This window comes from Seriola aureovittata, chromosome 8 (genome assembly GCF_021018895.1).
Source record: "Seriola aureovittata isolate HTS-2021-v1 ecotype China chromosome 8, ASM2101889v1, whole genome shotgun sequence".
In the NCBI taxonomy this organism is placed as follows: domain Eukaryota; kingdom Metazoa; phylum Chordata; class Actinopteri; order Carangiformes; family Carangidae; genus Seriola; species Seriola aureovittata.
This window is the reverse complement of record NC_079371.1, coordinates 3,635,071-3,661,713: the sequence shown is the minus strand read 5'-3', so window position 1 is coordinate 3,661,713 and position 26,643 is coordinate 3,635,071. Positions and strand designations below refer to the sequence as shown.

Genomic DNA, 26,643 nt, shown 5'->3' with positions numbered 1-26,643 from the left:
TGATACAAGCATTGCAAAACAAAACTCATCATATTGGATGTTTTGTAATACAAGCTACCATTACTTGTCACTTTTCAGGTTGTTATTTAATTTTCTAACCTCCAGATATGTGTGTGGGTGTACACGTGTGTGTGTGTGTGTGTGTGCATGCAGTGAATCAACTCCCTCAAAGCCATGCATCGTGTCTCCAGCTACATCATTATCCTTGTGGAAAAACAAGAAAAACCCATTTCCCCAGGCATGCCTCCGCTTCCCCATCACATGCAGTCGACAGGATTAATATAGCGTTTACCTTGTCATCATAGGATTTGGGATACCTTGTGAACGCTCACTATGATAACCATTATTACCAATTTCCATACTGAAAACAAAATATTGTATACAAAAAAGGGATGAAAAATGTAATGTGAGAGACATGGCATGCTGATCAAACTTTAAGAGTAAAAATGCTTAGCCAAATTTTCGCAAAAAGAATGTTAGGAGATAAACATTTTTTTTTTGAGTATAAACCGGTGTTTTATTTACACTATAACTTACAAAAAACAGGTGGAATTGTAAGGTAATGATCGCAAGAGCCCTTCATGAAAGGTAAGGGGCACTTTTCAAAAGGTAGCACACGACAAGAAGCCACACCATCCACCCATAAGAGCAATTCCAAGCTTAAAAACATAAACCAGCACCAAGAATTTAGTAAACAATTCTATGTACAAGATCCAGAGAAAAGCACAGAGTGATAGTAGTTGTAAAGGAGAGGGAGGTGGGTAAAATGTCTTACGTTTTCATGGGAATTGTCTCAATGCTATAAAGATAACACACACACACAAAAAAAAACAGCAAAATAAAAATGTTACTGAATAGAAATGCACCAGAACGTTGCCTGTAATCCAGCAAAGATCACATGACGACTGCTGTAGTTGTGCAAAGCCGTGACCGAATGAAAGCAGAGAGGGTGAACAAAAGCTCCATGAAGAAGACACACGAAGTGACAAATGCATCAATGTTTCTTTGTAAAGTGCCAAGTGCTTGACAGAGAGAGGAATGAAACCAAAAAAAAAAAGAAAAAGAAAAAAGGATGTGGAAGATGGAAATAGTAGAAATGGTTATCACAAAGTAAAATGCCAAGTCCCAGAAACAGAGGAACTACAAGGAGGAGAGAAGGGAAGAAAAATAATAATAAATCAACAATAAACCAGTGCAGCTACTGTCACAACAAAGAACCCCGTCTTTTACTGTCAAACAATGTTCAATAGCAAATTAGCAAACTACAAATTCTACAAAGTCTCATGATTTGCAGTTATGATGGACGTTATCTGCAGTGAGCGAAGAGCAAGAAGCTGAAGAAAAAGGAAGGATGAAACCATGTAGAGCAGATAAACTTTCTATCGGAGTGACTACAGCACACACTGTCTTGTGTAATTGCTTCGAAGTAATCAGGCGCGTCGTATCATGTTCTACAGACTTAAAAAATAAATGCTTTATACATAGTTAAAGACGCAGCAGCAAGAACAACGACAGAGAATACTCACTCATCGTAAACATCCTCTGTGTCCATCCTGCGGTAGTACTTGGCCAGTTTCACTGCCAGGATGATGCTGGGCAGCAGGAAGAGAGTGCTGCAGCCCAGGCCCATCCAGAAAGTGTTCTGTTGAGAAAAGACAAACCATTAGACCTGAAGCCATTAGTCCATTAATCAACTGACAGAATATTAATCTGCAGCTACTTTCATTATCTATTAATCGTCGAATCCTTTTCCTGCAAAAGTGATTTTTCTTTTTGTCGTTTGTGATTTAAAACTGAACATCTTTGTGTTTCGCTTTGATTTGGAACATGCACGTTTGGGCTTTCAGATATTCCATCTTTAATTCTATAGACCAATTCATTAATTGATTAATTGAGAAAATAATGTGCATTTTAATTGATAATGAAAGAAACAGTTAGCCGCAGCTTTAAAAATAGTTTCAACAAACAGTTAAAATATGAATATTTTTCATATATTATATCACTGGGTCAAATCAGCTTATATCAGCTAAGGTTTTAAAAGGTTTAGCAGCATAAACTAAAAATCAAAACCCTGTATTTATGTTTCATTACCCATATGAATTATTGTAAATCTGTTGTGATTCAGCTTCAACTCCAATGAGCCACCACCCAAAACTTCTGAAAGACACTTTCCCCCCACGTTTATATGGAGTCTGTTTTCCTACATCTCTAACACCATTACCATAGAGTCGACCAAGAAGCTACAGGTTATGATTTCCGTCGTGTCCACCATGTTGCTGAAGGGCTTGCACTGTGCGACCTCCATGGCCAGCTACAGAAAACGAGACATAAAGAGCGACGGTCAGCGCACAGAACAACTCAGGAATACGAACCGCACGTTAAATTCTGTTTCTGCACTCTAACATGAAACCCTGTTGTGTTACCACGCTACAACAGATCCCTGTAGTGTAACTGTGTGTCTTCTTGGAAAACAAGAACGTTGTGATTAAAATATTGACAGCTCTTGAGGTCTGAAAAACAGCTTCAGGCTGCAAACGTCTTTTATTTTTTTTCTTCTTCTTCTTCTTTATTTTGAATTCCTTAAGTTAACTCCAGAAGAAACCAATGTGCCCAAAAGCAAATTCCTCAAATTTATAGATGTTGTAACTGTTTTATTTGTCGTCTCTATATTTACTCCCAAACTCTTATGTAACATGCGAAGGTCGTTCTGCCAGTAACTCCCTGAGCTGCAGCAGTCTTTGGTTTTGACTAAATGAATATATGTATATATATATATATACATAGTATATATACAGTATATATCAGTCATCACCTTGCAAACGAAGCGAAAGTGAGAGCCACATGAGCTTCTACAAGTTAACAGATTAACACACAAACACTTACAGATGTTTTGACCCATTCTATGTATTGGTGGAAGTAGCCAACTATGGTCGCTGTGTATTTTCCTGTTTCCTGAGGAAGATAAGGACACGGTGTGAGCCACACATCGTTCACAAATTAAGAATATAAACGAATAAGAAACGTCACTCTGCCGTTACCCGCTTGATTAAATGTGAAGCATTCTGGGAGATGAGATACTGGGCAGCTTCAATGGCATCGAGAACCGCTAAGACTTTGTTCTGCAGAGAATAAAAGGATGATTTTTGTTGAGGTTGAGCCTGAATGTAACGGTAGATTTCAGATTCAGACCGGAGGGCTGGTTTACTTACCGGCAGATCCGAGGCCGTTCTCTCCAGGAACCTCATGCTCTGATTCAACGCGCTCTTTAGGGGGAACATTGAGAACACAAATTAACACCAACGATGACAAAAGATTAGGGATTCATTTTAACACCCAAAAACAAACGTCGGTGAAACACAACGTGGGAGAAAACCAAAACCAACCAACACTACATGAACAACATTATGCTCTGATCACAGGCATGCTGAAGACATTTGTTCCAAAATGAAATATCCACAATGCAAAGAAAGGAATACGTCACTTCCTTTCCTTTTACAACTGCTTACACACTGTTCTGTAACACTCTAACAAGTGAACACCTTGATTTTCCCACCAATGACAGTTTTTTACCAAATGTATGACTGAATATTCACATTTCTTTCCTTATTGTGGATATTTTTGTAATATTTTGGTACAAAACCCTTCATGTTCACCACCATAAATGATCTTTATGTAATGTAAATACACACACACACACACACACACACACTATCCTATAACACCATCCAGAATGAGATATATTTTTCTCAAATTACAACAACATGTTGGTATTTCTCTAAATGTTCCTAATAATGGATGGGGGACACTAAATACACAGGATGGACATATTTCTGCTTACCCTCGCTCTAACATATTTCTTGAAGTTGAAAGAGGAAAAAAAACAAAAACAAAGAAGAACATAAAAGCTTTTGTAAAAATCTGTGTTGGCGCACATCACTGCTTGTCTGAATTGCTAGTAGCAATAAATCCTCGGTGTTATTCAAAAGAATGGGATTGGCCTTGACAGAGAAAATAAAACTGAATATTTAATTTGGTGTTCACAGATATGACACGTTTGATGACGAAAGCCTGAGGATCAAAAAGACTCGGTTTTTCTGATGATATTAAACGAAATTCTGAAATATATTTTCTCCGTCAAAGAGAATACCTTTCTCTTCAATAGACATCTGCACAAGTAGAACACATCGGTTACGGCTTTTACTCCAGCACAATCGTTGACCTGAAGAACTTTTCCTCTGAGCATCGACCTTCTTTCTTTTTTCTCTTTTTGGCCACTTGAGGAGAGCGCAACAAGCTTTAAACACAACACTGACATATCATCAGTTGCTTAGTTACTCATCCAGCACATGAAGCGACATTAGCACTAATTTCGAGTTGTGTTTCTGGGAACCCGAGTAAGAATATTCATTCTAATTTAGCTCCGTTTTGGTCTCCACCCGTATGTGTTTTCCTTTAATTTGCCTCCTTCTTTAAATTATTCACTTTCCTACATTTCCCATAGTGCCTTTAAGCAACCCCCCCCGGTCAATCACAGTAGTGAGTATGTGCTGCATTTATTTGCACTGCAAAAGTAGAACGGGAGCTGGAATTTTTCACAATAACAAAACACAACATGCCCTGTGGCTGCAATGAATTCTGGTCTTTTGAAGCCAGCGTGGGTGAGGAAACTGGCCCACACCTCTTCTGTGCTGGGTTTCCAGATGGCTGCCAAATACTGACTGCAGAATATTAAGTCAAGAAAACTGACATCTCTCTTTTTTTATTTTTATTTTTTTAAATGCACAATTCTAGCTGTACTGTAAATATTATTAGAACGATCGTCATGTCAGTTCATCTTTGGCCAGTTGTGCTTGAGAAGAAGCTCAGTCATGACAACAGAACTACCCAGAATTACCCGGTTTTTAAGTGCTTTAGGGAAGATGCTCCCTTTAAGGACAAAACTGATTCAACCAAAAAACCAAGAGTCCAGTCAGACATGAGAGTCTGGACTGGAAAGAAAGACAACACAGTGGGTTTTACCATGGACTGCTCCATGGGGGAGATCTGTTGAGTGTGGATCTGTCGCAGAGTGCCGATGTGGCCCTTCAGAGCGCTCTGCAGAGGGCCTCTGGGCTGAAACACACACACACACACACACACACACGCACACACAATATATTATTATTATTATTATTATTATTATCAATTAACTGTTTTCATCCCGCTCATCCAACAGTCGGTGGCATTAGGAGAGGTATCAAACTTTATGTTTTAAAGGAATTGGTTGATCTAATATTTGGTTTAAATCATGAATAACAGGTGATGCTGCGTGTAGCATTTACAGACAAACTGGTCTGAACATTAAATTTAATACTGTTTCAAAAGACTCTTCCTCTGAATTCAACTCCAAGCTCCATTTTTCCGGAGGCTCCTACTGGCCTCGCCGGTGGGAGGTGAATAAATGTGTTGTGTTGCTTGAATCGGCTGAAAGCGTGGCGGAGCCGTCCGCCCTCTGTGAGACACCGAGCCTGTGTTGAGGAGCGGCTGCCGAGAGCTTGGAGAGCAAGATCGCCTAACCCACCATCAAGCGCTCCCATGGCATTGTAAATAAATACACAAATTAAATTAAGTGCCTGGTCGGAGTGGATGTTTGTGTATCAGCCAGGTCTTCTTACCATAAGGTCTGTCTGGGCCTCCAGCTCTCTGGCATAGGAGAGCAGGTCCACAACAGTCACTCCTTTATTCACCTGAAGATAAAGATGCATCGAGAGAAAGAATAACGTAAACACTCTGGTCCGAGTAGCAATGTTGAGCAGAAACCAATTACATAATGTTTGGTAGTAATTTAAAGTCTCTGTTGTTATTTTCTTCATTAAAAAGTTGCAGTTTTTTAATCTTTTGTTCATTGTGTTGCTTCTTAAATAAAATGCTCATAAATAAAATAATAAAGAAGCTAAAGATGAAGAAGACTGAGCAGCAGAATTATATATTTTTAAAAAACACATCAATTCATATTCTTCCAGCATTTTCTTCAAAAGGAAAAGCTTAAATTCTCCAATGACTTCATTTAATGAAGGGTAAACATTTACTTTTTAAAGAACAAAATAATAATAATAATTTTTTTCAACTTACCAAAAAAGAAACAGCGGAATAGAACGAACTCACTTAAATGACGCCCAAGTACAGATAAGCCTTTTCAGCTGATGTAGATCTGACTCAAGTTAATTAAGTGGCTGGAGACTTTTTAATTCCTTGTCACACCAAACATCTGGCCCCTCCCACATGGGATTATAAAACACATCTGTTTTAAGTATGCATCCTCCAATAATACATACACAAAACAAATATTATAAGTGCATCTATGTTCTTTCAAATAACAAATCCCAAAATGACGTGTTGACAGAAAAGCACTGCTACAGATCCAGAGCTTCTCCTCTTCTCCAGTTAACTGGCTAATTTAAATGTTTCATATATGAACATATGAAGTCGGTCTTTGTGCATCATCCATATTTATAAAGGTATTTAAAACACCGGATCTCGGCCGGGCACATAGAGATCTTTTGTTTTTAGAAATATTATATACAACATAATTCTCAGCATCTTATTCATTTTTATCTTCTTAAATGTACACAGTTTTGGTTTAGTCCATTATCACCAGTCCACAGATTCTCTGCTTTTCTAATCTGTGACTATATTTTCTTCCAAAGAAGTGCAGGTGCAACAAATATTTGTTGAACAAAAATATTTCATCCTGACTTTTGGAGATCGAGGTGTGAGTGAGTTGTGCATCAGGACAGGTGGTTCACTTGAATGGAGTCCTTAAAGCCTTCCTTCCTTCTTTTTTCCCCCTCTCTCTCTCTCAGGAAATAAATCTAAGCGAACCTGACAGGTAATGTTGGAGGAGACAGGGAATGCCAAGTCCGGGCTTGTTCCTACACACTCTTTGCCTTGGCAGGACGACTTCTGGATAATCAAAGCTTCAGTGGTTCTCGGCAGAGCCCAGTGTACTGTGTCACGTCGCCGCTCATATCAGGTAGAGCGCGGCCGCCTGCAGTACGTTAACTGACAGCGAAGGAGGAGGCTGTTTAACTGAGCCTTAGGAACCAGGCTATTTCTGGTAACATACCATTAAAGTACAACTGTAATACAATAATACTAGTGTATGTCTTGAACAATCTATTATTAATATTTACACTGATCTTTCACAACTAATCGGGTATTTATAGAGAGCTAACGCTAATAAACTGACCTCACACGGCCGCCTGACATGGTACAATTCACATTAAGATGCACTGACCATTATTCTTTGTTATTGTGTGTATGTATTTGTCTGTGCTTGTGTTTTACGTGTTTTCAGCTCGTTCTCATGCTTGTCCCTTTTTGTTTCTGCTCCTGTCTGCGTGGTTGTGTGTGTCTCCGCCTGTCCCGTTACGTTTGTGTTTTCCTGTTCATTCATGCACATTCTGAGAGAGTCTGGTTTGCCCCCTCATACTTATGGGTCTGGGTCTGTTGATTCAGATGTGTCACTGTACATCTGTTTGTTTATGTATATATATACATATATGTGTGTGTGTGTGTGTGTGTGTTTTTGTGTGTGTCACCTCTTCCAGATAGTCGGCGTAATTGATTTCTGACAGCCCCGCATCAGCAAAATCCTGGAGGTTCTGCTTCCCCTCTGCCTCTAACAGGATTATTCCTCTCAGGTCGATCTTAACGCTGTCCAGCTGACCCACCACATCCTTAGTAAACTGCAAACAAAGAAAAGGTACAGCAATAGTTTTGACTAGGCCTGGAGGTATTTAACACAACTAGATTCTCTCATCTACATATCAAAGCTTGTTCTACTGTTGCCAAGGGCCCCGACTGTAAATGTTAACTTGTTATATGTTCATTTTTGCATTTTCTGAGAATAACATCAACAATGTTTGGTACCTCGACTATCAGCTAAACCTCCAACTCGTATTCATGGTCGTTAGAAAAGCTTGGTTATGCGTCACAGTTTAAGTCTGTGTCCAGTAGAGACAGAGGATTGTTAACGTCAGTAACAAATACTGGCACTTTGCTGAACACAGATCTTAAGGATGTGGTTTGGATGGAAGTATACATCCCACTAAAATGCTTTTTCTTGGTTGATTTTCCAGTTTCTCCTTGTTTCTACTGTAAATGCCCCCGTTAATGGATTCATGCGCATAATGTTTCCCTTTAAATCGGACTAAAGGAATAAATTGTGATGCAGAACTGAACTGCAATTAATAATTAAACAAGAAGCCAACTTCTAACTCGACGTGGTCAAAGAGAGAGCAATACTCAGCTGAATAAAAAACACTGCAACAGTAAAAATGTTATATTTTTTAAAGCTCCACGGTGTCGATATTGAGTCAATATTGATTGATGATTTCCACAAAGGATGTGTTTAATAGAAATATCTCACCACCAACAGAAGATATAGCTTTTTGTGGCACTACAAAGAAAACCCACATATTATACAGGCTATAAGTTTATATGGCTATAAACTTGTTTGTTCCTCAGATAACATGGGACTCAAATTGTATTTTCACATTGGCTGGATTTCCAATAAAACTAAGAAATGTCGAACACATTAAGTTATTGCCAGAAGGATGAAATAAAATCAACTCCAGATAACAGTAGCTCCAAAAACCAGAGCCCAAGTGTTTTCATTCATTCATACATTATTGGTAACCTCATGAAAGTTTCGTTTTTTTGTCATAAATTGTGATTTCATGTTAAAACAAGTTATGAAAATGTATGAATCTGGTGAAAGGAGTTGATTTTGTTAAAGTAAAATTTCCCAATGGCCTCAACAGTGAAATTGAAATCCCTAACATTTCCCTTACATTATCCCTGACTACTTGAAGTACTACAGTTTGATTGCAACTAGAAATGTAGAGAATAATTAGACCAAATTATAATGTTACTTGATGAACAAACATATCACAAACACATCCTGATAAAGAATTAGCACGATTGTTTTATTTATACAACATTTATGCCCTTAACATTAAATTTGTCTAAACACTACTGACCTTTGGGTGGTCTTCACCACACACGGCGCTTCCTGTTTGAAAACTGCTCCGCCCTAATCTATGATTGGATATTAGAAAAGTCATGTGATTTTGATCACATGACATCACAGCTTGTCGGAACCCATAGTTTTATTTATTAATTTTCATTGGTTTTGAGAAAGACCTGCATCAGTGAAGCAAAATATACGTGGCCAGGCAGATTATTATAATACTATGATTTTAAAAAAAAAAAAGAAAAAAAGGAATCAGAATCACTTCCTCTTTAGCGATTTTGCCTAGAAAATAAAAGCGCAAGAAAGTTGTTTTTTTGTTTGTTTGTTTGTTTGTTTTGCAGCAATGCTTTATCTCAAGCTATTTGAGCTTTTATTCTGAAAACTTCTGAAAGGAAGTTCAAAAGGTTCTATTGGTTACTCGACAAACGTCTGACGGAATCACAACTTACGGTCAAGACTTTCAGAATAAAATCAGAGCGGAAACAGAATGCAGATGATGAGCAAGATCTTCACACGTGAACAGTAACTAAACAAATTCCAGTTGCATTTTTATCAATATTTTAAATTAGCTTTTATATTTTGGAACGCCATCTAATGGATTAGAAAAGAAACTCACCTTATTTTCAGTGGAAGTAAATACACGAAGTTACTGGATTCTTGGTCAAGAACATTAAAACACACAGAATCATACATCCCGTATAACAAGGCAGTACTGCACCAAAGTGACGGGCATATATTAATTGTATGTACAGCCGCTGTCCAAAAAAATATTTCGTCTATGCTCAAAATTTATAGTTAATTAGTTCCATACCAAAAACAGGTGTGGTGTATTTAAAATGAACCTGATTGGTCGATAAGGACAGTCCGACATAATCAAATAGGAAGCGCTGGTTGGTCGTTTAGCGACAGTGACGCACATCTCGTGGAGGTAAAGGTAGGCTACTTCTAAACACCTGGTCGTTATTTGTGTCAAGCAAAAACTAATAAAAAATAACTAACTAAAAAAAAATATTCACAGACACGAGAGACGTATTTGTACATCCGGCGTGACTTACACTTTCCGAGGATATAATTATCCGTTTAGAAATCATAGAAAATAAACGTTCCCCATAATCACAGAACTCGCCTGAGAATAATCCGGTTTTTAAGTTTTCTTAAGTAGCCAGGTAATTTAAACATAATAGTCAATACATACAACGGCATATAGCAAACACGAACTTCTAATAGTGAATTCGGCTTAATTACTTTTCCAAAATGTAAACAAACATAGGCGAAAAAACAGCACAACAGGTTTATGTCACAGCTAGCTAACTGCTCCCTAAAAGTGGTATGTTGCAGGTATAAGTGTTGTTTTTGTGGTAAATAACAAACTGTTAGACTTAGATTTTGATGTTTTGTTGTTAGCAACCGTGCACTAGTATAATTATAATTTATTAAGATAATACACTCATTAAATCTCATACAGTCCAATTCAACAGCTCAGCCATCAGTTCTCCCTTTACAAAGATAATATACAGCTTTGATTGACACTGTCAGAGAGATATTAGTTCAACTATTATTGATATTATAAATGGATTAAAATACATTATAAATGGATTGCGTTATATGGAGAGGTGTTTCTAACATATTTTCAAACCCATTTCTAAACACGAGGGAAGAAGAATATTAAAAATACAGTCCATTTCAAAACTGCAGTCCAGTATAATTAATAACTAATAACTATGACCTCAGTGGCACATTTTGGAAAGTTTGAAGAAAAACCATTATGAGCTTTGTAAAGGAAGAAAATGTGACAAAAATGATCCAATTAAAATCTTATGATAACATTTTGTCAAAAGTGACACTACAGTACCTTCAAGCTGACGGCCAGTGACCAACCTCAGCAAGAGGAATGTGAGAATTAGGTCAGTATCTTTAATTTTCCTGTAGAGACCTGATAGAAAACTATATTTCACTATGGGAATAAAATTCATGTCGTTACTCAGACCATAAAAAGAAGGGGATATTTGGAGATTGAAATATCAAGTATTAACAATTTGAGAAGATTCTGGAAGCAAAGATCCAATGAAACAGTCCTTCTTACATAATGTTTTAAGAGAGCTTTATCATTTTGTAAGGTTTGTTATTTAAAGCTTATACGGATGATAAAATAAGCTAACACATTATTTTGTTTTACTTAACTCCTTGCGGACTTTTGGAAACCTCAAACATTTGCAGGCACTAAATCAGGGCAAATGACCAATGTGCAGAAACAGCCGCAGCATGGGGATATTATCAGCTGTCGGCTAAGACGAGCCAAGGCAGTCTTGCCAGTTGGCAGGGAATTACAGAACGTCTTAGGCTGGCTCAGGGTCAGAAAGAAAGAGAAACTTACATCAGGGTACAGTGAAGTCAGGGCTGAGGTATCTTTAAGCTATCGGCTGTCGGCATACGCTTTGGTTTGGCAGTAAAGAGTTCATTAGGTAATGTTAATGCAGTGCTGCAGCCAAGGATGGAGATCTCTGGACACTTCATCACTGTTAGCTCATAGAGCTACAACTCAAAATTGCATACATTTTTTATTCTAACCTGGTGTGAGCATGTAGGACACTGCACTGATTTATTGTATAATAGTAAACAGAGTAAAATTAGAATCCATTCCTAGAAAATAGAGATAATGCAAAATCATATTATTTTACTAAGAAATCAGAAAATCAGCTCAGATAAATGATAGCACCCCGTCCTATCTTAATAATCTGTGTCTTGTGTCTGTTTTAGACTAGGGGCGTTTGAGAGATGTTGCGATATGAGTCATGATTTCAGTAGGAATAGTGAATTTTGCATTTTGTTTTCACTGAAAAAAATAAAAAATAAAATTATAATGATATGCTGCTACAATGATTTTTGCTGGGGCATGTACCAAACAAGCGTCTTCCTTTATAACTGGAGAATATGGTTTATAGGCCAGGGACACCTCTGTAGCGCCACTGTGCTTTATTTATTGTACGCTGTTACACAATATGTGTGTCTTGAGTTCACTAACCACCGTCGTGTTCAGGAAGGAGGAGATGTTGAAGACTTTGTCCAGACGCATGGCCAAGTAGATGCCTTTGTTCTCTTTGCAAGTACTGAGAAAGACAAACACAAGAGAGGAAGGGAAATGTTAACTCATAAGTTTCAGTCACAGTGGAAATATTTGCTGCCACCAAGTGAAACTGACTGGAAGTACAGTGCATGACACACTGACATGTTGACTGATAGAAGACTGACACTGTTCCTCAAACGCCGGGAATATTTGCTCATATCTCCAAGATAAATGTTTCCATCATAATCCCATATAGACTCACGTACAGTAAAGTACACAGTATTAGCAACTGCTTGCTTTTTAATGTATGCAACACTGCTCTATTTGGAAACATAATGACTGCGGGTCTGCCATCCCAGTTATCGAGGATATGCAGCTTCTCACTGGAGGGAAATGATGAAAGCTGATGTAATCACTGAGAAAGAGGCTGAAGAAAAGCAGCACAGATAGTGTAGGAAAATGATGCTAATTAGCTACTCAGGGTTAATAGCAACTCTCCCTCTCATTTGCATCCCCATCAATGGGAATGAAATATTCAGTCGCATGCTTGATGCCTGCACCAAAACAAAAATGTTAGAAAAATCTGCATCATCGACTAATTCCACAGACTGTAATTGAATAAATGGCTCGTCCTGCTGCAACATCCATTCAGTTTTTGTGCCAAACGTAAACATGAAATATAGAGAAGACAGATATTAAATAGGTCGTAAAGAGAATAATGATCGCCACAGCATTGCTTCTGAGAGGTGGCAGACATGACACAGACACCTAAACACATAAGGAATGAGTTTGCTTTGCCTGTACAAGCTCTCAGCCGTCAGCTCGAGCTCCGAGTCGTTGTACATGTAGCCAGGGATGAAGTTCTTCCACTCCGGGTTGACCAGATATGGGGTGTCCACGACCTGGAGAGCCAGAAAGGAGGATGTGTGATTGGCTCATTCTCATGGGAAACAAACTGGATCAATCAGTAAATTAAGCGAAGCAGAGTTTAATTTAAGACCATTGTTATTCAAGAGCAACTGAGACAAAGCAGCATCAATGCTTCACTTCAGAACCAGCTGTGAAAGAGTGACGGTGGAGCTGGAAGAAGTGTGCATGCTCGCTAAATTATTCAATGAATTACAAGAGAAAAAGTCTGCAATTCCTACAAGTTGTGTAATTTATTGTTCGTTAGTAAAATCCTAAAGTTTCCATTCCCTCTTGTTTCAGATTACTCATACCTTGTAAAATGAGTGGCAGGATAAGTGTTGTGTTTGCTTTTTAAACTTGAGGAAATATAATATCACGGATGGTGTAACTGCAGCAGAATCCAAGCTTAACAGAAACAACGGCGTACCACCCACAAATGGGAGCGACTGCTATTCTCACAAGCCCACCCAAGGGACACTGACATGTATGCTGTAAATAGTATAGAGGAGGAACGGTGTCTTAACTTTAGCTGTCTCACAGAGGAGGTGCTCTTGTGGGGGCTGTAGCTATATGATAACAGGGCCCATGAAGTTATGTTCTTTATGAAATCAAAGTGCTACTGGAGATATACTGTACATATTGTCTCCAGACATAACCGCTGTAGCGTTTCTATTCAGGCCCCGTGACTTGCCTTGAAGAGCTCTTTGGTGTGGAAGGGATCGCAAACGAGTTTCTCGATGTTCCCTCCGGCCAGGAATATGACGGTCACCACTCCCATCAGCACCCAGGAGAAGATGAAGCTAAATCCGACGCCGCTGTGGAGCAGAGCAGACACGACCTCAGGTACAGCAGAGGTACAGAACAATAAGAGATGGCAGGTGTAGCGGTAGCGGGTCGGGTGGATTGGGGAGGTGCCCGTACGTTTCTGACACGGGAAGCAGTGTCAGCTTAGTGTAAAATGTAACTTAGACGTTGTATTTTAAAAGGAGCGGGAGTAATTACAGGATCAATTTACTGTGGTTGACACACACACACACACACACACACACACACACACACACACACACACGGATAAAAACCCGGACATTAATATACGCTGAGGTTTTTGCCCTTTGTATGAATCTTAAATATGGGAAACCAGTATTATACTGTGTGAATAGACATATTTATTGTGTTTTACAAACAAGTTACGGTCTTCTTATGGGAACAGGTTCTGTCCCAATGAGAACTGTGTCAATTTGTTCAGGTATTATGTTGCATCTTCTTTGTTTGGAAAAGGTTTCTTTAACAGGAGCACCTTTTAGATAAACCCTCTTTAATACTCTGCATTGTTCTTCATATATTTTATATGATTTCGATCACATGCTGTGGTCTTCTTTACCTCTGTAGAAGCACTGGAGCGCGTAAAGGTCTAGTGTTGTTGTTGTTGTTGTTGTTGTTGTGATAATAGGAGAACAACCTCTTGCTGTGGCGCCCCCGTCTTTGTTTTAGATCTTGAAACCCGCTGAGCTTGTCAGGTGCTTTTTTTTTTTGACTTACGCCATGAGCATCGTTCCTCCCGTGTTGGAGATGCAGCCCCGCGTCGTAGGCGAGGCGTGCTTGTCGTATCCCAGGGTGCCACACAGCAGGCCTAGGTAGTTGAAGGCCAGGACCAGGACCACCATGCAGCAAAGAGCGATGCAGCCGATCCACCTACAAACAGCAAAACAGCGAGAGATTTCACAGAGCGGCTTAAAATAACACAAGTAGGACGATATGATCCTACACCGCAGCCAAAGTGTCCTTGAGCAAGATAGTGAAGGACAAACCTGCTTACTCATTATAAAACAGCACATGAGCTGGATTTAAAAAAAAAAAAGCAATACAAAGCTTTTATAACAACTGATATATCATCTCGGGTTTCTCTCCACTGAGCTATTTTAAACTGAATTAATGTAGAAGTGATATGAATATTTCATAAATGGAAAATATTAGTTCAGGGTAATATGGTATACATTAATTTTACAGTAGTTTGAAAAAAAGAGTCTGGTCAAGCCGGATATCATGAAGCTAAAAGCCAAGCATCAGACAGTACATACATTATACCATTTACAATTTTTACAGCATCTTGTTTCAGTATGTGTCGTTTCTGGATTTAAAATTTGACTCTTATACGTTTTTGCTTCACATAAGGAAACTACAGCTTGGATGTTAGGAGGTCAGCGTACCTGTAGAAGTCCATTTTGTCAATTTCAGGGTAGTAGTCCTCAATCTTAGCATGGGCATGGCTGATGAAGATGGTGAAGTTGGACAGGCTGCTCTGCACCGGGAATGCCTTGGAGAAGCTGCTGATATTGTTGCCGATGCCGTCCACCAAATTCTGTACATCTGAGAGACAGATTTTTTTTTTTTTCTCAATACTTTCAGTAACTGGTTGGTGTAAAAGATACAGGAAAAATAGATAAAGGCAGCAGCTGCACCAGGTAAAACACAATACATGGAGGAAAGATGGTAAATGTTATAACTCTGAAGTTGGTTAGGATTCAAACTTAAAGTCCACATAATCTTAGTAAAGTGAGTAAAAAAATCCCAGTGATTCATGTGCTCCATTAGTATAGTAACACAAGCAGCAGGACTTATTCATTATTTGTGTTTTTGGAGTGTAAAAAAATGTTGCTTACTCTCCACGACACTCCTGGTCTGTTCTATCACCATGTGTGGCGTGTCGTTCAGAGAGGAATAACCCTGTGAGAGGAAAAGGAGCCAGTGTTAAAACATGGAGTCTCTTGGTAGATCTTGGTGCAGCAGTTGAGTAACAAGCTGTGGCATGTTACATAACTCCTGGCAATGCTTTGACATCACAGGGGTATCTGCAGGCGAACGGTTCAAGCTCACCTTCTGGACGATGGCGCTGAGGTCTGTTCTCAATACATCGTTCATCTTCTCCATCTGAGCGTTCACTCTGGGCAGCTAAAATATATAAACAGGCAACGAGACACTGATAAACATACGCAATGTTGCAAGAGAGAGAAAGTTAGAGGGAAAAGCTGTTTCTTCTTTCAGCCGTCACACTTAATGGTCTGGAAACATTTGACTCTGCAGCGTGTTGTTAGACAGTTGTTTGTAAAAGACTCTACAAACATGCATGTCAAGAGCATCGCCTCATTTTCATTTGCACTTAAACCCTGATTTTTAACAGTCAAATCTTAACCCAAACATAAACCTTAGTGGTAGTTTCTCACACATATTTCCTACCTTCCAAACACCTGCCAAAAAGACTTAAACTGCCTCTTTCAAAGTGCGTTTTCACAGAACACCGGAGGAATATTTACGTTTGTGTCCACAGCTCGTAATCAGTACATCAGGATGTGTAGTATTGTGTTTCTTACCCGCGTGAAGTTGGCGCTGATCTGCAGCTGGGACAGTGACTGGCGGATGTTGCGGCACAGCTGGGCAGTGGTGGCGTCCGACTCCTCGTCATGACAGCCGGGGTCGTTGAGGGTGCGGTTGATGCTGGTCCGGACCAGGCTCAGGTTGAAGTTGAGCTTCCCAGTTCCCTCCTGGAGGACCTCCAGAGACACACTGACGTTCTCCAGGGCCTCCTTGGTTTCTCGCATGGCTGTGTGCAAAGGGAAGAAGAAGAATTAGGAAAAACGTATTAAGATCCTTTAGTTCTGTCCTGGCACGTTCTGTCCGAGCTGTCTGTCGAACAGGAAGTGCATTAATGTTCAGAGCAGTAAAATAAGTTTTTGTCAGCTATGGAGCAGAAGTTTCCGGGGCATTTACATAAACATATTGTACATATTAATCGGTTATCTCTGAAAGTGACCCAGTGATTTAACTTATCAGATTTGCTTACAGTGTCAACATACACAGTAAAAGGACATATCCATTTAATGTCACACAAAAAGATAGACTCATACAGGACACGCTGTACTTATTGTAAGGACTAGGCCTGAGCCGAGTATAAAACACTGAGTTTCAGGTCTGTGTTTCAGGCCCTGGTACTTGGCATTTGAAGTGTGTTCATATGCTGGTGTAACATCTAAAATGAGACGTTTGGCTGCCACGTCTTTTTGCAGTATAATGTGTATATGTAAGCTTCTTCTATAAAAAAAAACAATGTTGCTGTTCAGTAACTGACTCTTTGTGGATGCATCACAAGACAACAGCCGGTGTTGGTTAACAATCAGAGAGCAGCCTGCAGCAGACTTTCAAAATTAAACAGGATAAAGAATGCAAAAACACTGGCATCCTTGAATACTGGTATGAAAGATGCAAGAGTGTAGGGGAGGAAACAGTGAATTTACTATTGCATAGCTAAATGCTCAGCAGCACAGCAGGGAGTGAAGTGCTAACTTCATGAATATCATATTTACTTCTCCTCATCCATTAGTGGAAAAACGCAGTGTATTTCTGAAACTATAAATCTTCGTCTTTAGCTTTGGTGCAGTTTTTCTACCCAGTGAAACACGTGATATCTGCACCAGAGAGTAAAGTCGTTACTCGGCTCAGACCTTAGTGGTAACACAATAGTACACAGACATTAGGAACACAAACTGGAAATGCAATCGTATCTGTGATTCGGCATTTTGCTGTTACAGTTGTTTTGTTTCTGTTGTGCTATAAGCCTGTATATTCCATGTAGGTCCACATCCATATACAGCTGCTTGTTGTTATCCATGAAGTAAGTGAATGAAATAATACTTCGATAGTTAAATGTTCAAATGGTTGATTAATTTGAATAGGACTGCACTGTAAAAAAGTTAACCTAAAGTAACAGGGCCGGTTACATAAAAGCATCATTTTTTATGTTCATTTCACACTGGGCAACACAACTGGAGTAGAAAGGGGAGAGATCCAGGTACAGGATGATGTTGTGTTGCTGGGTTTTCGGTAAGATCTGGTGATGCCATTAACTTAAAACTGCACTAGGCAAGACTTTTTATTGTGGAAATGTGAGAAGGGGGAAAAAAACGCATTGTGTTTTGCACTTTGGAAACAATCTGGTGACAGCAGAAAATGATCGGGTCTCCGAGTTAAAAATTCAGATTGAAGACACGACACTGATATCGTCTTACATCATGTTCTGGATTCGTCGGAGACATCTTTCTTCCACTTGTTGTCACCACAGAGTGAGAGGTTGCGAAGTGCAGTTTTAATGGGGGGGTGGGGGTGATGGGTCCGAGCGCTCAAGGGAGATCACAAGGGAACAAATCACAGGAAGCAACACCAGTGTCAAAGTTCACAGGGTCAGGGGGTCAAAGGATTGTGGGTCATTGTTCAGGTACTGAGTTACTGTTACCTTTGATGGCTCTCTCGATTTTCACTTTACAAAAGAAAAAAAGCATCAAAAGAAAATGCGAGGGGAAAAAAAAACAAAACAAACTGAAAGATTATTACAAATAACATTTAAGCACAATTCACAGCTTATATTGTCTCAGTGAAGCCGGAGGAAAAAGCTTGTGATGCATAAATACTCTGTAGTGTAGCCTGTGTTCAGTGGCTTCCAGCCTACAGTAACCCGATCGTATCGGAACTGAAAGAGGAAATTAAAAGTGAGCCGATGTACCTCCAGCCATATTGAGCACTTGGTCCAAGGCGGGATGGACCTCCTTATCCAGCTGATCATGTATCCTTCCACCCAGCAGTGGGCCTATATCTGTAGAGAAGACAGCGTCAGATCAACAGGGAAAACAAGTAAAATAGTGCAAGTCACTCTTTTTATTATGATACTTCTGCCTTTTTGCGCCGCATCCCCCGGTTTTGCTCTTTATCCAGCCATCTGAACTTGATATCTAATATTTGTCCGTATAGAGAGACACAATATTTGTCTTTCATAGTAGCAGCGCAGCTTTTTATAGGTCTTAACTTCCAGGAAAGAGCTGCCTGCTTTTCTAACACGGGAGGAAAGTAGGATGAGAACTCCAGAGATCCTTAATAACAGTCTCTGCTGGAGCTGTGTAGACCTAGTTATGTCACAAATCTGTTGTGAGAACAAGTCATAGAAAGTAGACACAGTAAGTTAGGACAATCAGCATAATATACAGCCAAGAGCAAGAGCCCAGGGAATATTTTCTGTCCACTCAGTTCACTGTCAAGGACAAAGAGACGGTCTACTTACGATTTAGGTCATAGATGACTTTCTTCTTGGCTGTGGCGTATTGGGATATTAGGTAATCAATTTGCTGCAAACAGGAAACACAACAGAGCAGAGCAGTTTTGCAGATGGTAGCACACAGAAAATGAGTTTATTAGTCTAGTCATAGACACCAACAGCAGTGTGGAGCAACACATTTTCAGTGTTTATATTGTTTGCCATAAGGCAGGGCTTCATTTACATATAATGTTTAATAAACTGAGAATTTGGTCGGAGGATTTTTTTTGTTCTCGAATTGTCACCAAATAACACCCTGAAGAGTGAAGGTCTGGGCCTCGGAAATTTCATGGTTGGAGACTGATGTTTTAGAAAGCAAATCTGTAGCTGTCGCACGCACAAAAGGTGAGAAAATTGTCTTTTCTCAGCTTGAAAAGGATTACGTGAAGGAGGCATGACTAGAAACAAGAAGCAGTCTTGACACAGAGAGCCACACACACACTGCCTTATACACTGGCCTTCAGATCTTACACCCTCAGATATAAAGAATATTTGTCATTTGAATTAATTTGAAATTTCAACCATGACTGAACCTTCGTGCCGTCACGCTCTGTCCAGATTATTTCATTGTCTTAGATTTAGCTGGTAGCTGCCCTTTTCATATAGTTTGAAATCAGGTGCCCCGTATTGTTACATAATTTAATCCCTAGGACTGTTACACAATATGTTTTGATCACATTTGTTTTGACAACACACAGTCATATTGTGTTCAAAGGAAGACAGCACAGAGCGGAGCGGTTGTGCTCCAACTCAAACGTGCTGTAACTCTCCTGTCTCACCATCGGTGTGTCGTTAGCAAAGGTGTGCAAGTCCCTCATGTTGCTGTTGACCAGTCTGCGTATGTTCTTCACCTGAGAGCTCAGGTTCTGGTTGGCAGCGTACGCGCACAGCACCCCGATCCTACAGACACACGAGAAACACAAACACCGTGACCTTTCTGTTAATCGAGTGACCTTTTCTGCTCCTGCATCAGTCAGAGCAGAGGCCCCGGGGTGTGTTTTACAGAGTCAGGTGATAGCATGTCATTAACAGTAGGGGTCAGTATGCACCACCACATTCACTTTGACAACGTCCAGAGTTCCCATGTTGAATGAGCAGTGGTACTCAAATCTCTCAGTTAAGTACAAGTACAACTACAACAGTGTATAAATACTCTGATACAAGTTAAAGTCCTGCATTAGTAAGTATTACCATCAAAAAAATACTTAAAGTACCGAATGCGAACGCACTTATTAAGCAGAATGGTCTATTTCAGAATAATGTGTTATGTTATTGGATTATAAACACTCAAGCATAAATCACGCATCTGTAATCATGCATCATAATGTATTTGTTGATTATATTTTGAAATATTAATGTGAACCTGCAATAGCTGCACGATTACTACTGCTGTCAGAGCGAAAAGGACAATATTTGCCTCAAAATGACACTTAAGTAAATTAATTTAGTAACTTTCCAACTCTGAGAATGAGCTTAATTTTCCTGACAACCTGCACTACACAGAACTATTCTTGCAATGTGTATAATATAGGCTATAGTGTATTTTATGGTTTTTATGGTTTTTATGGTTTTTAATTTCCCAAGCAATTTGGAAACTGAGCTCATAGCAGGAAATGCAGGTGTATCTAGATTAAGCTCTGAGGCCCTATCTGTATAATCTAAGGTCCCTGGGTTGTAAACATATTCAAATTAAATGCGAAAACACCAAACTGCATAAAGCAGACCATTAAAGTGAGTCTCTTGCATACTTCAAACAGACCTGAGTAGCTCGGTACGAGGCTTAATTAGCTTCAGCAACATCAAGGGAAAGACAGCCCATAATATTAAGCCGTTTCCATGACTCACTCTCATCCCAGCTGAATTTTCTGCTCAGCACCTCACAGCCGGCACCGCACGTATTAAGCGTGTGCATGTATGTTTTTATTGCTGCATGGATCTGAGCGTGGTTAAGGATTCGTTTTGGTGATCAACTTAAGAAACACATGGTCAAAGTGAAGGATCAAAAAGAAAACTCCTGACAGCACAGTTGTGTAACACACAGACTCTCATCTGTGGCAATGCTTCAGTAGAATAAGCAGCTTTATGAATGATGTAAGATGACTCGCAGAAAGGAATAACAAAAGGACTGACTCAGAAGCCACTGGGAAGGTTTAGATCAATGGAGATGAATCAGGCCGTTGTGAGTCACTGCATAATAAGGCAGGGAGTCTCTGTGTATCTGCGGAGGTACGCACAGCAGATTGTGTGTATGTATGTGACTGCAGTGCGTGCAAAGTGGGGTTATGCTCCATTCATCATCTTATTGTTAATGCATGAGGAAGGTGTGTATGTGTGTGTGTAGTTCATCTTTACAGTCCTGTGATCTGCAGTCGCTGCTGTAGTCACAGTCTCGCTTTGTGGTTATAATCCTGTTAATCTAGTCTAATCTAACCTGCATTATGCAGCAGACATTTTGTCACATTAGGAATTTCACAGTGTGTTTATGCCCTAAGAATCCAATATGTCAGACACTTTCTCTTTTCAGGAATCACAGTGCACGTATTATAAACCGTCAACTTAGTGAGTCTCTTCTTACTTTGTTGAATGTTTACAACATAGTTGAAATAATCTGTAAAGAATATTATAAGGTGTATGATCTATTTGAAAAGTGCCCTCAGGTCATTTCTGTTATGATTCAGCACCATATAAATACAATTGGATTGAAAATTTACTTGAAAAAATGCCAAAAAAAAGTTGGAAGACTCAATCATTAATTTTCTTTAAGCTTTGAAATTGAAATGCTGTATCTGCCAACGTGTTTTAATTCATGCCAGTGTAGCACGAAAAATCAGTGAGTAGAAAGTTGCTTTTAAAAACACAATGACAATCGGCCTCGGAGGAAACGAGAAGCCGCTGTGTCAGTGTTGCTGCTCCTTTGCTTGGAAAATTCATTTGTGAGTTGAGTGAGTGAGTTTTTGAAATAATGCTCCAGTGTCCAGGAGAGGAAGTCAAGTCATGCTGTCAGAAAATTAAACCCAGAAAACAAAAAAAGTTCGGAGTTAGAAAACGGTTGTCTCACATGTAAAGTGTTTAATAACCTGAAACATAATCACTGGCACGATCCTCGGAGAACAAATATGTTACGGGCTCCTGCGCTGCCCTGTCGCACCGTGTCTGCTGGAGGAATCGCCACATAAAGAGTGAGTGGGCTGACGGAGTAAAACCTGTCGTCACATAAGTGGAGACTTGAAACCAGGCGGGGACACGGTGAAGTGGAGCCATCCAGAACCGGGGGAAGATTCAAAATGGCCACTTTCACAACAAAAGCCTTTTGTCCGACACTTTCTCTGCCCTCTCGCTGTCTCTCCTCTCTCTCTCTCTCTCTCTCTCTCTCTCTCTCTCTCACTCTCTTACACAAGTACACAACTCCACACATGACGCTGTATTTAACTCTTTTACATGCACAAAGACTCGCACCTTCTCCGTCTCTAGTTGTGTGTCTTAATCACCAGAGCCCATATTGTCCTCTGTCTCTCTCGCCCTCTCTCATTTGTCTTTCTGCTCCGACTCGTCTGTTTTCATCTACGTCTCTTCCACTACACTTCTATTTCTCAGTCCGCCTTGCTCAGACTTTTTCATTGTTTCCCTCTCTCACTGCAACACTCTCATTTTCCTACAGCAGCCTCTCTATCCTTCTTTTCTCTTCTTCTGTCTCATCCTTTGCCCTCAGTTCCCTCTCTCCTCTCCGCCTCCCTCTCTTTCTCTTTGTCTCTCGCTCACTCCCTCTCCCCGCTGGTGTCCGGCAAGGTCGCTGGAATCTGCAGCCAAACAAAGACTCTTTGAGGAGAAACGGTCGAAGCGCTCTTCCCAACGAGCCGTGGAGCACATAACCCGACCGCCTCTTACTTCAGCTTCAGCAAAATCTAGTCTGGCTTAGTTCGAGCTCGGCCGTCTGGTTCAGTTCTGGATTAGATTTGTTATCTGAGAAATGATGAAACGAAATCAGGATATAAAACAAGAAGAAGAAGAAAGAAGAGAGAAAAAAATACATGTTTGTGTTGGAAAGCAAAGTGATCAAACAAACAACAAACTCGCGGTGACAAGCGAGACATGCCAGAGCTGGATAACAGAAAATAGATGAGCGAATTTATGACAAAACGTTTTTATCTTTCTCTCTCTCTCTCTCTGATGAATGGCAGAGTTTGAATCCAGGCAACAGGAAGTGCAGGTCCCCCCAGTGGGCCAGTGACTACCAGGACGTCACCTCCATTCTACCTTAAATTTAACAGTGTCTGAAATGTCACATGCGATAGAGAAATATTCCAGTCTGTTCCGCTGAATAGTTCTTTTTAATGAGCATCGTCGTGAAAACTCACTTGAGTGTAGTATGTAAAAAAAAAAAAAAAAAAAAAAAAGACTCATAAATTCTGCATGACAGCAGCAAAGATTTAAGTTAAGGGAAAAAGTGAAGTTCAGGCATTAAATACATCAAATATAACGTTTCGCCAGCGTACAGATACTGACAAATCGAAGGGGTTTCCTCCTCGAATGTCAATGTTTTCTTTAACAACTTTACTCCAAAGTAAAGCTATGACGACTCACTTCGTTACTGATTAATCTGCTGTTAATTCTAATTGATTATTCATTCAGTATTAAATGTCAAAAAGCGGTGAAAAAAAAAACAACCATCACAACTGCACAGAGCCCAAAGTTACATCCTTAAATTGCTTAATTTTTCTGACCAATGGTCCGAAGCCCAAAGATATTTCATTTACTATCAAGATAAAACAAAGACGAGCCGTAAATCTTCACATTTGAGAAGCTTAAACCAGCAATTTTTTTGGCTTTTTTTCCCTTCAAATGCTTTTGATTTACTGAACCGTCCTTGTTCCCGACATATTGAATAGTAATTTTCAGGTTGCAGCTGCTCTTTAAAATGCCCACTGGCCTTTTTAAAAAATGTCATCATGCTTCTCTGTTATCAGCAACACCTACACCGACCCGCCAGCTCAAACTGTGGCTAATGACTGGATGGGCCGTATTGGCTGCTTGTTGATAGTGCGGCTCTTATTGACCACGGGGGGCAATTCACAAACACAGTGGGAGGAAGATTTACCTCTAGCAACTTTTGGAGGGGGGGGGGGGGCTGTAATTCCTCTTTGAGCGAAAGCCAAATGACACATGAAACTCTCCCTCAGGGTGGAAACCCCACAACAGCAGCTGAAGAAGAGCATCGAACTAGTGCAGCGCCCCAGAATCTAGGCCACTACTGGGGGCTGGGTAGTGAGTGTTACATGGTCTGGTGGCTCCATAGCTTTTACAAACTCCCAACAATGGCCTGCATTCAGTGTGATTGTAGTTGCGAGGCTGGGACAGTCCCCCCCCCCCCCCCCAGCCCCTCCCTGCTTTCACACTGCTGGAACTGGACCTCTATTATCCCGTCTCTCAATAAGAAAATCACAACTGTAGTCACTGTCCTGACCCCAAACAAATAATATTACTAATTATTTAAAAACCTGTTGATTATATATTATTAGCAACATTGCAAAGTCTGCAAAATTAGACCTTTTAATGTAAATGATGGAGTCAAACAAGGCATGTTAAATGTATAAGGGAATATTCTATATGGAATATTAAATAATAATAATGATAATAATAATGAGCTCTGACTGAGGTCTTATTCGAAACATTAGCTTCACATATTTGAACATGGACGTTATGACCTGTGTGACCTGTTTTCAAAAGCTGAGGAGAAGAGATAGATTACAACAGAGCGGCTTGTTTTGTATGTATGTATGTATGTAGGACAACACTTCAGCTGACTGCAGGACCTACGCGCATGAAACGTGTAACGCCCAAAAAAACCATTGTTTCCTGACATGTATTGTACTTTGGCAGCTTGTGACATTGCCACTTAAATTAAATTTAGCCAGCGTTTTATTCAGTCAAGCCTCCGGTTAGCATGCTTTCATTTCATTAAACAGCTTTTCCCCTCAAGTAGCCATTGTTATGTTCCCTTTTATCCACTGTTTTATTTTTTTCCTTCTTGAAGCCTGCCAGGTCACAGTCTGAACCCGGCTTCCCAGCGAAGCTTCGTCTCCTATAAAGAATTTAACCAGACAATGAATACTTAAGCTTTCTGACTGCAGGGCCTTCGCTCCAGGCGTGACAACCCGGTGAAGATGGTGCTGTTTTACTCTTCTGCCCCCTCCTCCCCCTCCTCCTCCTCCTCATAAGGATGATGTGTACGTTTCTCTCTGCTCCATGTAAGGACTGGCTGCGGTAGTTCGGTGGGAGACAACAGACCATTATATCCACGGTCAACAGTCCAGAAATGATATGAATACTAAACTCGCAGCCTGCAGGGTTCAGCGTTGTGCAAACAGCCACAGAAGGTCAATGAAATTCAGTATTTTAAAAACTCTAAAAGGGGCCAAAAGATAAAAGATAAAACATCCTCTGTACATGTGATTCAGCAGTGTTTTTTTAGTCGTCATCAATAGATTATAGACAGCTAGATTTATCGTTGAACATAACATTAGCTGCACTGATTTTGCTCAGATACCATCCTTTTGAAAAAAGCAGATTTTGGAAGATAACTGTTTTCAATCCATGAAATGTGCATTGTATAAAGCGCCCGCCCTCAGCACCTGAACAAGGAGCTATAAATAAACTATCAATCCGTGGAACCTCGGTTTATAAAACTAGAATAAAGTGTAAATTACAGCAGAGAACATGTTTGGGATTTCAGGAACATTGAGCATCTGCCCGGCTGATGTGTTTACAAATCACTGAATCCTAAATCAACAGCCTCTCTGTAATTCATGAGGGAGAGAGAGAGGTAGACCCAACTTTTAACTTAAGGACATTTAAAAGAAAATAAAAAGTTGATGCCGTGACACATTTTGTTCTGCTCAGTAAACCATCCCTCGACAGATAAAGGTTATGAGAATAATTAACCTTTCAAGCAAACATTAACAGCGTAATATGAGAATAAATGTCAGCTGTCCGAAAGAAAACAACCCGTGCCAGGGAATGAATGATGAAGAATATCAAAGTGCAGGTAATTTAGTCTGTAAACAGTAACTTCATAACAGCTTCTTCTAATCTATTAAGCCTTGACCAATGAAAGGCATGCTTTGAATTCAATCAGCTATGATTTGCATTTAATTATTCAGCGCTCAACCACAAGGACTCTGGAGAAGGACTCTCGGCTTAAAACTTTCTTTGGTGTCAGTTTTCCAGCGACCCTGCAGTTCTGCAAAAATAAAAAAGTTAGAGACCAGCTGCATCACAGTGATTGGTTTTAATAGCGTGGTCCTTTGCTGTTAAGTGAGATCAGCTTGGAGCAAACACTGCCAGTTTCTGGGGTTTTAATAATGTACACTCAGTCTACAGCACCTGGGCTCAGAGTGACTGCACTCAATGTGATCCAAGGAGCTTTGGGGAAAAGTAATTCCACAGTGTAAGATATGCACATCACATGGTCAGTGTGGAGTTTGCACGGTCCCCTTTAGGGTAATCTGCTCAGACATGTAA

At 39.9% G+C, this 26,643-nt stretch overlaps 1 protein-coding gene across 13 annotated transcripts in view; it reads right to left on the bottom strand.

Annotated features, from left to right (window-relative positions):
• Window positions 1-26,643, bottom strand: part of prom1a (prominin 1a) — a 77,035-nt gene that overhangs the window by 7,847 nt on the left and 42,545 nt on the right. For 3 of the 13 annotated variants that reach the window (XM_056382600.1, XM_056382599.1, XM_056382602.1), the window contains 22 exons: window positions 19,905-20,025; window positions 19,093-19,156; window positions 18,541-18,630; window positions 16,358-16,587; window positions 15,864-15,938; window positions 15,650-15,713; window positions 15,197-15,356; window positions 14,529-14,681; window positions 13,681-13,804; window positions 12,879-12,982; window positions 12,039-12,123; window positions 7,581-7,727; window positions 5,655-5,726; window positions 5,020-5,112; window positions 3,839-3,856; window positions 3,210-3,263; window positions 3,039-3,119; window positions 2,884-2,952; window positions 2,222-2,311; window positions 1,527-1,642; window positions 776-799; window positions 293-361 (listed from right to left, as the gene is read on the bottom strand). In XM_056382600.1, coding sequence (XP_056238575.1) covers window positions 293-361; window positions 776-799; window positions 1,527-1,642; window positions 2,222-2,311; window positions 2,884-2,952; window positions 3,039-3,119; window positions 3,210-3,263; window positions 3,839-3,856; window positions 5,020-5,112; window positions 5,655-5,726; window positions 7,581-7,727; window positions 12,039-12,123; window positions 12,879-12,982; window positions 13,681-13,804; window positions 14,529-14,681; window positions 15,197-15,356; window positions 15,650-15,713; window positions 15,864-15,938; window positions 16,358-16,587; window positions 18,541-18,630; window positions 19,093-19,156; window positions 19,905-20,025 — 2,103 coding nt within the window. Of the gene's footprint in view, window positions 1-292; window positions 1,141-1,522; window positions 1,643-2,221; window positions 2,312-2,883; window positions 2,953-3,038; window positions 3,120-3,209; window positions 3,264-3,838; window positions 3,857-5,019; window positions 5,113-5,654; window positions 5,727-7,580; window positions 7,728-12,038; window positions 12,124-12,878; window positions 12,983-13,680; window positions 13,805-14,528; window positions 14,682-15,196; window positions 15,357-15,649; window positions 15,714-15,863; window positions 15,939-16,357; window positions 16,588-18,540; window positions 18,631-19,092; window positions 19,157-19,904; window positions 20,026-26,643 lie in introns of those variants that run through there. The other 10 variants (XM_056382603.1, XM_056382606.1, XM_056382604.1 and 7 more) reach the window with 8 other exon arrangements.